Raw genomic sequence first — 13,047 nt, forward strand, 5'->3', positions numbered from 1 at the left:
TTTGCAAATTTTTTTGGTAGATAACTGGAGTGATTCGCCATTTCCCTCTCCAATTCATTTTATAAATGAGAAAAATTGAGAATAGGGTTAAATGACTTGCCCGGAGTCACAGGTAGGAAGCATCTAAAGCCAGATTTGAACTCAAGAAGACGAGTTTTCCTAACTCCAGGCCCAGAATCCTTTCCACTGTGTCACGTAGCTACTCCTATTTGTTCAGTTGTTTTCTTTGTGACCCCATTTGGAATTTTCTTGGCAAAGGCACTGGAGTCTTCTGCTATTTCCTTCTCAAGTTCATTTTAGCAATTTATCTTAGCAATTGTTACAACTACTACTCTTACTGTTACTATTACTATTATTCCTGACTCCAAGACTTCTACTAAAGTTGTTTGATTACTATATATCAAATGAGATCATTCCTGCCAAGTATTTTGAAAACCTTAAAGTAGGGTTGTCCAAAATGCAGCCCATAGGGCAATTTTATGCAGCTGCCCGTGGGTTTACTAAAATGCTTTAGTAAAGGAATGCACAGAGCTCTCACTAAAATGGTAAATCAAAATATATTGTCTATTGTTTCAATAAAAACTTTTAAAAGTAAAGGTGGACAGCCTGGCCTTAAAGTTCTATAGATGTGGATTATTAATAATAACATAAATGTGGAAGTAACAGATTATTTTTCAAGAAAAAAGTGAATTGACAACTCAAATTTTATAAAACATCTTGTGTTCTAATGATTAAAGAAAGCAAGTATTAATATTGCAGGGCTGTGATAGAATAAAATCTTGTTATAATTAGGTCTTTTTGGTCCTTCAGTAACAGGATCAGCAATAAACATGAATTATTGGGAATTTCACATTTATAAAAGATCACACTAAGAGAAAGGCTCCTATGTAGTTAAGCAGGATATGACTTTATGTGTTATTCCCCCCACCTCATAGTAAGCTTCCTGGGCAAAAAAAAAAGGTAGTAAAATTCTGTTTAAAAATGCTTTGCTCTCTCATCAGCTTGGTCAGCTTAGATTCTAGGGAACAGAATGACGTATAGAGTTCCTTTCTCATTCTCACCCCCAAGTTAATCACATGGTTGTCATCTCTTTCCATGACCTCAATGCTACAGAGATTTTATTGTACATAAAGCAAAGTGGAGTAAAACAGATAATTTAGCTTTCTGAAGTACTTATTTCTTTGCCTCAAATACATGCATCCTTTGGTGAACTCTCTTTTCAACAAGCTTCTTTGAAGAAATGAAGTTTAACAACTTAGCTCATTTCACTTGTAAATATAGTATTATTTTGACCTTGGGAATTCCAAAAGGGTATTTGGGATCTTTACCACCTAATTCTGATAGACTTGGTTTGCTTCTCTTTTTAAATGATGTAAAAGGTACCACCTTCTTAGATGTTTTTTTTTAAAATCTGTCTCTATTGGAAAGGAATGAAATATTTTAAATAATATACTCAAGAGACATTGATTCTTTAAGGTGTCAGAAATTTTATTATTGAATGCTTTATATGTGCAACCACATACTAAAAGATAGATATGTGTCATGCTTTATTCCTTCAATTAAAAAACCAAAAACCAAACCCCAAACACCTAGTTTTCCTTGGGAATTTACTTAGAGGAAAAAAAATCAGACATTAAATTGCTAAGGCTAGTTTCTTGATCCTTTTTCTAAACTCATCTTATATAGTACACTAGACTGCATACAGATCATATATGTGTTGGATAAAACTGATGCAAGTTTTGGAGATACTTTGAGATTTGATGTAATTAGAGGAGTGGGCAGGAACAGTTTTGAATAATGAACTACTGTCAGGAAATCATATCTTATACATGTGTAATACATTCTGCACAATTGTTTCAAAGTTGCATACACAATTACATTATAAGGTATAATGGCCAGTGTCAAGTTGGAACTTTGCTCCTTAAGTTTAAGAAAATTAAAAAATAATAAAAATTATAGTCAAATATCATCAAAGTATTTTTGTAGACAGCTACATATTTTCAAAAAGGTCTTCTGTACTACTGTTTTTTAAGGTTTCTAGGGACATATTTTCAGAAGAGATGGATTTCTTGCTTGATGACTGAAGTTGGGAAGGTTCAGGTCTAAGAAAAAAAGAAAAAAAAAACAGAATTATTTTTCAAATTAAGAGCCATGGAAACAAGCATCCAGAGGGTTTACAAATGAAAATAAAGAAGCTATTTGGGGGAGAATTTTTCTCCATGATATGTCAAGTGTAAAGCAAGCTGAAGGAAACAGAACTATTATTTATTTATTCCAATCTCTGTTTTTCTATTTTATGTTTCTTCTCTAAGGCAACTAAGCATGCAAAGTTGACATGAAGACTTATGTGATTTGTCAGGGCAGACACAAGCTTTGTTGTGTTAATTTTCACCTCAAGTTGACGGCAAGATTCTTAAACCTTTCATTAATTGTATGATGAATTGATCATCTCCCTGATCATATGATATCTACATGGTCTCAGACTAACAAACATTTGATCTTACACCAGCAGACAACAGTGACCTCAGTTTTTCCTTTGATTACAATTGAGAATTACAGAATTTCTGAGTTGGAAGAGACTTTGGCCATCCTCTAGTCCAACTCCTTCACCAATTGTAACAAGATGATGAAAACTGTTTAGCCATTGCTCTAAGACCTCCAAGTATCACATGGCTAGTAATATCTGATTCTGGATTTGAATTTGGATATTCTAGATTTCAGGCCCAGTGCTTTATCAGCTGTGTTGACTAGCTTCCCTGAGTCTTTTCTTTAGGCTATACATAACCTATAATATCTTCAACCAATCCTTATATCATGGGCTCAAGTTGGGCTCCTCTAGCTTATCAACATCCTTCTTAAATCATGGTGTCCAGAACAGAACACAGTATTCTAGATAGGAGTCTGACAAGGGCAAAGAAATGTGATCCCTCCCAATTTCTGGAATTGATGTCCATCTTTATGCAGCTCCATGACTGCATTAACTTTTTTGATTGCCTTTTCATATTGAGTCTCTAAAAATCTTTTTCAGAAAAAAGTCCTGCTATTGACCTGAATTTCCTCCTCATATTTGTGAAACTGATTTTTTTGTAGCCAAGTTCAAGTTCCTTAATGAATTTCATCATATAAGATTCAGTTCAAAGCTCTAGTCTTTTATGATTCCCTTGAAATCTTATCCTGTCATGCACATTTTTAAGTGTCCCTTCAAGCTCTATATAATCAGCAAATTTTACAAGTTTACCATCTAAGCCTTTAAGTCATGGATGACAATGTCATACAGCATAAGGTCAAGCAGAGATCCCTGTGGGCTAGTTACTGGATACTTCCTGCCACACTGATATTACATAGCTACCAGCTTCCCTAGGTCTGGCCATCTATCCCCTTCTGTACCCATCTGATTACATTATAGTTTAATTCAAAGATTGACAAGCACATGGGTCAAATATGACCTGTGGCTTGTTTTTGTCTAGCCAGAAAATTAAAAATGAGGCAGATTTTTTTATATTCTAAAAAGAAGTTTTATTGAATTAAAATGTAAAAAACCCTATTATTAACTTTCAAACTATACATAAAGCAAGTTGCAAAAAGATTTGATTCTTGGGCCATAGTTTGCTGACCCCCGTCCAATCTATACTTCTCCATCTTCTCCACAAGAACAGTATGACATACATTATTAACAGCTTTGCCAAAGTCTTGGTCAACTTCAGTCACAGAATGCCTATCTACTAATTTAGTAATCTTGTCACAAAAATGAAATTTTTTTCATTGGCAATTTTTCTTGATGAAACCATACGGATTCTTTGAGATAACCAATTCCTATTCTAGATGTCTGCTAATTATCTTTCTGATGATTCCTTTAAGAATTATCAAAGGAAGGTACATCAAATTTACTAATCCACAGTTGGTATGCCCTTCCATTTTTGAAAATTGGGACAATACTTCTTGCCCTTTTGAGGTACTACTCCCATTTTTCAACATCTTTTGCATATTACTGAGAGCTCAGTAATTTCATCTGTAAGTTCATTCGGGACCTAGCAAGGCTGTTTATCTGATGAATTCATCAAGGACAACAAGGTACTCTCTTACTCTCTCCTTATATATCTCATGTATCAACTCCCTATTAGTTATTTTATCATCACTTCCAATATAAAAGTCATTCTCCTTTGCAGACAAAACAGAAAAAAAAATAAGCTTAGTTCTGTCTTCTCCCTGTTATCAGCTATCAATTGCTAAGCTATTGATTATAAGGCATTAATGCAAAGGAAAACCAAACTTTTGGTAGTTAATGGTAAGATATCATTACCCTAAATTTCACTGTGTGAAATATATAACTTCATTTACTATCCTGATTTAAATTCAGTTCAGTAATGGAAAGACAGAAGTCTTACAAGAACTTACAAGTTCCCATGTAAATTTGGCACACCCAAGACAAATGGATATTTTTCATGATTTATTTTTTTTTCACTTGTTTATCCCAATTTGGTCTTGGAATGTAAAGGGTCCAAAGTAAAATCTGGCATTGGAAGATGTGAGGAAAAGGGAAGAGGTTCCTTTCTATGACCTCTTGATCAGAAACTCTTTGTGGTCTAAAGCAACCATTGTAACCACTGACCTAAATTGCAAGCCCTCTATAATCTAGTAGATGATCTTACAAAATTGTTGTGGCCAAAAAATTCATCACTCTGCAGTCAACTTGGAGATATATCTTTGCAAATTTATCCAGGCTGCTCCAGTGATACCAGAATGGGCTCATGATCTAGCCTTTTCAGATTAGTAAGAATAGCCAGAATTTTCACTCTACTGGTAAAAACTTTAAAGACCCAGAGTTGTTTCCATTCATGATGAAGTGGCAGAGGAGAGGACAAATAGTTAATGATATAAGTTGTTATTATTACTACTGATTGGAGGTGGCAACAATGGCAGTTCAGTTCCACTAATAAAGAGCCTGTATGTTAACCTAGCTGGAAAGATACAGTTTTGTTTTCCCCTTTCAGAGATAACAGGAATTAGATTATTGCTGTTATTGAATGTACTTATAAGACAGAATCCCCAAATGACTGCCTTGAAGTGCACAAAGGTACCTAGACATTCTATGGGAATTTCAGCAGATTAATCAAAAAATCACATTGAAGCTGGGGTCTATGGATACCAGATTCTTCACATAGTAGTCGGTGGTCCTTGATGCTTACTTTGACTGGCTACCACAGTAAACCATATGCTATCACTATTTCCCCTTATGAGAATAATCATTGACATAATTCCACAGGAGGAATCAATGCCAAGTAAGCAGAGCTGACACTACTCTCTAGTGAGTTTAAAGGTTAAAATGAACAGAATCAACACAGACTTACCTGTAAGATTAAATAATTAAGTATCTAAATATAGACCACATAAGAAAGAGATACAATAATATAACAATAACAATGCAATTATATGTATTACTTTTTATCAACAACTTAAAAAACATGACATTAAAAACATTTAAAAATACTATAACTTTAAGATTGTTTTCATACTGCTGCCCAGACCGCCCTCAAAGAATACAATTATTTCTAAAAAGTTAGATATGTAGAAGTCTTAGAGGTTCTTTTCATATTCTATAAAACTCCTCCTCCTACACAAAGGATAGCCAATTTAATAAAGAATCAAAGAATTTTAGCTCTGGAGTCAGTAGACCTAAATCCAAATCCTATTCCTGATACTCAAGACATGTATGAACTTACCTTTTTTTGAGCCTCAGTTTTCTCATCTGTAAAACGAGTTCCTTTCAAACTCTAAATCTAAGATTCTAAAGCAATTCTCAAAAAAATAAGAAAAAATACTCCAAACCAGTGACAATAACCTGAGTCAGGGTCTATCAGCTAGCTCCAACCTATCCAATTATATAGTTTTCTAGAATAAATAAAAAAAAACCCTGTTATTATGCTTATTTTATTTTCCACGTGAAAATCTTGAAGTAAAGAAATTCCTGTTGCAAGGGCTAATGTTTAGGACTAGTCTAGGTACTTCAGGGCAGAGCACTGGGTCGGCAGTCAGAAAAATCTGAGTTCAAATCCAACCTCAGACATTTATTAGCTGTGTGACCCTGGACAAGTTAATTTGTACTATTTGCAGTTTCTTCATCTATAAAATAAGCTGGAAGAAGGAAATGGCAAACCACTCCAGTATCTAATTTACCAAGAAAATCTCTAATGGAATCACAGAGTTGGACAAAACTGAAATAGATGAGCAAGTCAACTAATATTTATTAAACACCTACTATGTGTTAAGTGCTAGAAATACAAAAAGGAAATGAGCTTCAAGAGGGAAGAGACAACTTATATAAAAGCAGATAAAATAAGATATGAGAAGTCATCTCTAAAGTCATGAAAAGATAATGAGAAACAAGTTTAAAACTGGAAGGGCTGAAGATGCCAGTGCCAACCTTGTCACTCTCTGATTCCATGACACTAAATAAAAGAAAAAATTACAGTCCAGCATAATACGGAATTGCTTCTTTCTTCCCTCCTTCCTTCTTCTTGCACACCTCATTCTATGATTATGAGAAATTTGGTTTATTTATTGATAATGATTCAAATTATACATAAATATTTCACAAAATATGCAATGAGTCCACATAGTTTTAAAAAAGTATCAGAGGAGAAGTATTCAAATAGTTTTATCTATAGTGGGGCAGCAGAATTTGAAAACAAAGCTCTTAGGATTTAATTATGAGAAATTGAAAAGTGAGAAATTATTTCTAATGATGGATAATATTATCAACAAAAACAAGTTTCAATATGAACTTGTGATTTGATCAACAATTATGAATTATGAAATTTATATCTGGATGGAGAACAATTCAATACCAAACAGTGGCAAGTTGCATTTGATTTTGGGACTTGTGGATCTAATAGGTTTTGTAAGTTAGATATTACAGTAAGTTTTTTAAATCATTAGAAATCACTGGATTATGTGTAGACACAATGATCTTAAGAGGCAACTGGTATCTTCAAACTAAAGGTACAATGAACTTAATTCTGGGTTTTTAATCCAGGGTCAACTAACCTCTGTATGTCTCAATTTCCTCAACTGCAAAATAAGGATAGTTATGAGAATCAAGTGAGAGAAATGAAGGTGCTTAGCATAGTGCCTATATTTATTCCCTCCTGTTCCAGATTATAGGAATAACTCTGAGGGTTTTGGCTTTCTGGTACTATTGCTCAGACTCCATTCACTACTTTTCTCTTAACCATCAAACAACTGAAATCCACATGCTTTTACAAAAGGGATTCCTGGGAAGTTACATTAATAACAGTGGTCTCAAAAACCATCCCCCTAACTGTAGGCACACTGACCCCTGGACACCTCCATGGTGTCTGGGGAATGGGCTTAAATTTGTATTAAAATTGTAGTGAGGCAGTACATATCATAGGATTTTGAGGGCAAAGGGACAACTCACAGTTCCTTTTTTCTGAGATTCCTTTTCTTATTTTATAGAGAAAATACTTCATGAAGTTTCTCAAGTATAGTTCTCTTCTAAACTCCCAACAGTTGGTGTCTGTGTAGAATCCAGGGTCCACAGATTTCTCTGGCCCAAGAAGTCCCAACTACCTGAAACTGACATTTATTTTGTGGGTTCCGTTTGATTTCACTGTTTCTTACCAATGGAGGCAGGCGATACCACGGGCCAGCACCACTCCAAGAACATAGCTATCTGACAATGATGGCACCTCCAGATTCATCAAAGTTTTAAGTCATCACTTGGTCAATGGGAAGTTGTGTGTGTGTGTGTGTGTGTGTGTGTGTGTGTGTGTGTGTGTGTGTGAGAGAGAGAGAGAGAGAGAGAGAGAGAGAGAGAGAGAGAGAAGAGAAACAGAAAAATAGATACTGGGAGATTCTTTCCTCTCCAACACTCACCCCAAAAGGATGCTTCCTTAATTCCCTTTTAGGTCTCACTGCTAGATCTGATCATCATTCAAGTGACTGGCTCTGATTTAGCTTGTAGTTTTTATATGTATCCCAAAGATGTGACTGATTCTTTCATCCGATCTTAAGATATTTCCTATGTGATGTTTTCTCTTTGTCCAAAAGTCAATTATTTCTCTAATATTAATTTAAGACTTGTATGACTTTAGTCTATAGTTTTGATTGATTTATTGAATCAAGTGCTATTTGAGTCTTCTGTAAATATCCAGAGAATGGAAGAACCTCTTATTTGGTATTTCCTTGCCTATGAATCTTTTTCCTACCTCCTCCTTCAATCTACTCTATATACATCTTCCAGATTCATCTCAAAACACTATGGACAGTAGATCGTATTTCTGCTAAAGATCCTAAAGTGTCTTTCCATTTCTTCCTGGGCCAAGTCAGAGGATCACAGTATTTATAGCTGGAAAGACCTACTAGACTATTTATCTCAATTTCCATCCTTTTACAAATGAGGAAATATGGGGCCCAGGTAGATGAAATAACTGAAATGCAGTCACAAGTAAATCTCAAAGCTAGGATTTTAATCAAGGTTTCTTTTCCAAGTTAAAGCCCCTCTCATCCTGATATTCAAGATAATCCACTAAAAGAGTCCCCCATCCTTGATCCTCTGCTAAATCACTCTTAGTCATCTCTCTCCTTTAACCTAGAGATTCTACTTCCATCAGAATGGTTTCATTATTGTTCTCCAAGAGCATAAAAATGGGTTTCTTAAAAGGCAGATAGGTAGGAAAAAAGTATTAATCATTTACTCTGAGCCAGACCGTGTGTTTAATGCAAGGAATCCACATACAAGCAAAAAAAAAGAAAGTCTGTGCCCTTTAGGAACCTATCTTCTAGGAATTAGATTGTAAGCTCCTGGAGGGCAGGGACCATCTTTCTTCTTTCTGTATCCTCAGAGTTCAGCACAGGTATCAAGCACTTAGTTGGTGTTTAATAAAAGTTTATTGATTGATTTATGGAGGATGGCAATGATTAAAGGGAATGGAAAAGTAAAGAAAGAAGGCAAAGTATGGATAGTCAGAAGCACAGATGAGAGAGAAATGACCACTGTCAGTATGAATCCCCCAAGTGGAGGCCTAGGAAGGAGCTCATCAAGAGGAGAAAAGCGCCAAGATAAGATAAGCTTCAAGGAAATTCTGGGGTTAGAAGGCAGCTGAATCACAGAAGCAACATCTGGAGACTCAGAATTCCAGCTAGAAAGTGAACATGGAGAGTTTAAAATTCTTTGTATCCTTTGTTGACTTTGATCAACTCTACTCTTTCTTTAATACACATTTCAAATTCAAGACCTCTGTGTCTACTATCATTTTAAATTCTCTAAATATTGTATAATTATCTAATATCTGATCACTATCACATGTATATTTTTGTGTATGATAGATTAATCTAGAACAAAGCCTGATACATTGATGGTCCTCAAGAAATAAATGTTGAATGAAGTAATAAGAATGTCATGTCACATCATGGTAGTCCTCATGCTTAAGAAGTTCTGGGGGCTCTTTATTGCCTGTACAAATATCTCAGGTTAGTCCCTCACAGTCTAGCTCCAATTTATCATCCCAGACTTATTTCACATGACTTCCCTTCTCATAATCCACATTCCTTCAGAAGGATATAAGATCCTAGGGGACAGAAATTGCTTTATTTTATATTTTATCCCTAGCACAAGTACAGCAAATAATGTATAATATTTGTTGAACTGAAATTGGTTTGTAAAATTAAATTAACATCCTGTTGTCACTATTAGAATTAGTTCTAGATTTGGCATCAAAGGACCAAAATTGAATACTGCCCTAGATACCAACTGTGACAGCAAACAAATCTCTTAACTTCTATGAGTATTGGTTCCATAAAAGTGACACTTCCTACTAATAATAAGTTATAATAATAATTAGACTTAGCATTTATATATTTCCCACAATGCTCTATGGGCTTTACAAAAATTTTCTTGTTTAATCCACATAACAAACTTGGAAGGTACGTGCTATTATCTGTTTTACTGTTGAGGAAACTGTGGCACACAATGACATACCCAGGTTCACACAGCCAGTAATTTGAAACTATTTAAACTCAGGCATTCCTAAATCTGGGCCCAGTGCTCTATGCATTATTATATCACTTAGCCACCATGAAATTTTATCTTATAATGTTGTTAAAAAAGCACTCTTATAACTTAAAGTTGTGAGTTACTATTATTAATAAAGCTTTGTTCAAAGAAAGTGAATGCAATATTCCTTCTCAGAAACATGTCAGCATCACAAAAAGATGGCTTAATGTTAAGTAGCATAATTGCTGAGATTTCTTTGTTGTATTTACTTGCTTTCACTATGCATAGAAAATTTTGAAACCTGTAATCAGAATTATGTTGCTAACATCTAATTAACTATGAATAGCACAGATCAAAGTCAAGATTTGTGGAAAGAAAAGGCTTAACCAGGGGAAGTCTCCCCAAAAAAGCAATGATAAATGATTGACTTGCCTTTTAACTAGCTATTAGCTAAACTACCAACATCTTTTCAAAGCAATGTTTGCTTTTACTGGTTCATTTTGTAAAGATGAACCTTTTTATGTAAGTAAAAAATATACATATATATTCATATACACACATCTCTCTATATATGCATAAATTCATTCAAACATTCACTGAATTGATCAACAACCATTTATTAAAAGCCTGCTATGTGATAGACACTGTACTAAGTGATGAGGATATAAAAACAAAAATGAGAGTTCTTGCCTTCAAAGAGCTTACTTACTTACATCAATTTTTCTAATGGGTGGTATTACATGATATAGAAGAAACAAATATTTCCAAGGATGACCTTCAAGAAAAAAAGAAAGTTCAGAGTTGTGACTTGAGGGCTGAGGTCAAATCAAAATGTGGGATGAAACATGGGATTAAATGATACCATTGCATCATCTGCAGAAACACATTCTATGATAAAGATATTAGTTCTGGAGTCCAGTAGAAAAATGAATTTTGAAGGATTCAGATGTTCAAAGTGATCCCAAGACAACTGCCAACTCTAAAATTTATTCTTTAACACAAGCTATCATCTGGGTTGGTCTTTTTAGTTGTTGTTATTATCTTTTTTTAATATTCACATTATGTTTGGCTAGACTTGTATGGAAGGCAAAAAAAATCAAAGAAAGTTGATAAAGTACTTTAGTTCCCATTAAAAGGGAAAATAAATTGGGCCCAAAGTTGCCAAACTGACAAATTTATCTACCTATTTGGTTCATGTTGAGCAAAAAAACCCATGAAAAGTACTTTAAGTATTGGCAGACTTTATTCCAAAAGACTGGTGATGATATTATGGTTCTGTTTCCCAACTTTTGAATATGATACTTGAAAACTTGTAGAGGGGAAAATAGAGTGAAAAATGAACAGGCTACATTGTGAAACATATTCCTAGAAACCATAATTATCAATCATTTGCTCAGGGGTAGATTTTCTGAATATTCTCTGTGTTGATCTGAATTACTTGCAATTTCACTGCTCCAAGTATTGCATAATTAGTCACTGATCCACTGTCTCCTTAAAACTATGTTCGCAGACATTTTCCGTGTTCTCCCCTGAGTAATCATGACAATAATAATGAAGTGACTATAATTTTATAATGAACATAATTTGATTGTAAGGTCATATCTACCATTCCCAAGGCTAACAGGATTGTATTTCTTAAATTTATTCTTTCCCCAGTCCAGTACAAGCCAACAAACATTTGCTAACAATACCAAATAGTTTCTGTGATTACTGCTTCTTAGATATAAACTCTGAGAATTTTGTAATATAATTTGAGACTTGATACTGCTAGGCTCCCTCCTTCCTACTTTTTCTTCATTATTTTGCTTGTTGCTAGAAATTTTGAAATGAAGGCTAGATGATCACAGAGGGCATTCTTGCTATAGTTATGAATTGAATTTAATGGCCAACGTAGGTCTTTTCCATCTCTGAGATTCTATGATTCTATTTACATATGGAAGTATATATATATGTATATATATATATATATACATATATATATACACACACACACACACATAAAAATGTTCCAGATGATAAAATTTTGAAGAAATATGTTACTTGTGAAGTATTCTATATAAAACTATATATGTGTATACAAAACCACATGCTAATATGTACTTCAAATATTCACTAGTAACTTTTCATAAAGATTTCTAATGGTTGTAATATTGTTGCATTTTGTGGCTTTTAGTCTCAAAAATTAAATAATCTATGTGAAAATACTTTGTAAACCAGAAGTGCTAATGATGCCTCCCTACCTGAAATCTTCAGAGGAGTTGCCTCATCTTCTGCACACATTCTCTAGGTACTGTTGCTTAGACTTATCCTATCAGTAGCTTGATCTCATTTCATACCTACCAGAGTCCAACTGATGCATTGTAACAGTTCATAATTGGAAAAACCAGTAAAATCTCTACAAAATTATCATCTCTGGTGACTGTTTCAGGATCAGATGGCATGATATAGTGAAGAGAACACTAGTCTCTCCTCTGACACTAGTTATATATCTGAGGACAAGTCAGTGAAGCTCTCTGAATATCAGGCAACTTATTTAAAGACTTAGCTCCTAAGGTACAGAAGGTTGTTTTCTGTTGCTTGAGGGAGATTCCATACTGTGACACTCACTTATTCAAATGCATTTTAACTAAGAATACTACTTAGGATACATTATGCCAGTTAAGATAGTCTGCTTCTTTAGCTCATCTCTTAACCTCTCATTTGGAAGTAACCTGACTCTGATTCTCCTTCTACCTTTCATAATGAAAGCTTCATATCCAGTGTCTGGCCCAGTTGTTTTTAATTACTCACAGCAAGCTTTTTCTGGGCAAATGACCCAGCATGATTTAGTAAACTCACTCTTGAAAGGAGTGCAACTATTTTCAAAACAATCAGCACATGTTAAATAGTTAAATAATTTATTCCTATATGTGTATATACAAACCACATATAAGTATGCTAATATTAGAAATACATAAATAGAATAAAATAAAAAAGCAAGGAAAATCTTCACAAATTACCTAACCTAGTGTTCACATTTGAATAGAACAGAG

General features: G+C 34.2%; 1 protein-coding gene across 8 annotated transcripts in view; it reads right to left on the reverse strand.

Moving 5' to 3' along the window:
* Nucleotides 1-1,172: 1,172 nt before the first annotated feature.
* XRCC4 (X-ray repair cross complementing 4) overlaps nucleotides 1,173-13,047 on the reverse strand; it is a 393,136-nt gene continuing 381,261 nt past the window's right edge. For 5 of the 8 annotated variants that reach the window (XM_074207874.1, XM_074207871.1, XM_074207872.1 and 2 more), the window contains one exon: nucleotides 1,330-2,102. In XM_074207874.1, coding sequence (XP_074063975.1) covers nucleotides 1,991-2,102 — 112 coding nt within the window. In that variant the 3' untranslated portion in view covers nucleotides 1,330-1,990. Of the gene's footprint in view, nucleotides 2,103-13,047 lie in introns of all 8 variants that reach the window. The other 3 variants (XM_074207876.1, XM_074207869.1, XM_074207875.1) reach the window with 3 other exon arrangements.

The sequence above is a fragment of the Macrotis lagotis genome, chromosome X (genome assembly GCF_037893015.1).
Source record: "Macrotis lagotis isolate mMagLag1 chromosome X, bilby.v1.9.chrom.fasta, whole genome shotgun sequence".
Lineage (NCBI taxonomy): Eukaryota > Metazoa > Chordata > Mammalia > Peramelemorphia > Peramelidae > Macrotis > Macrotis lagotis.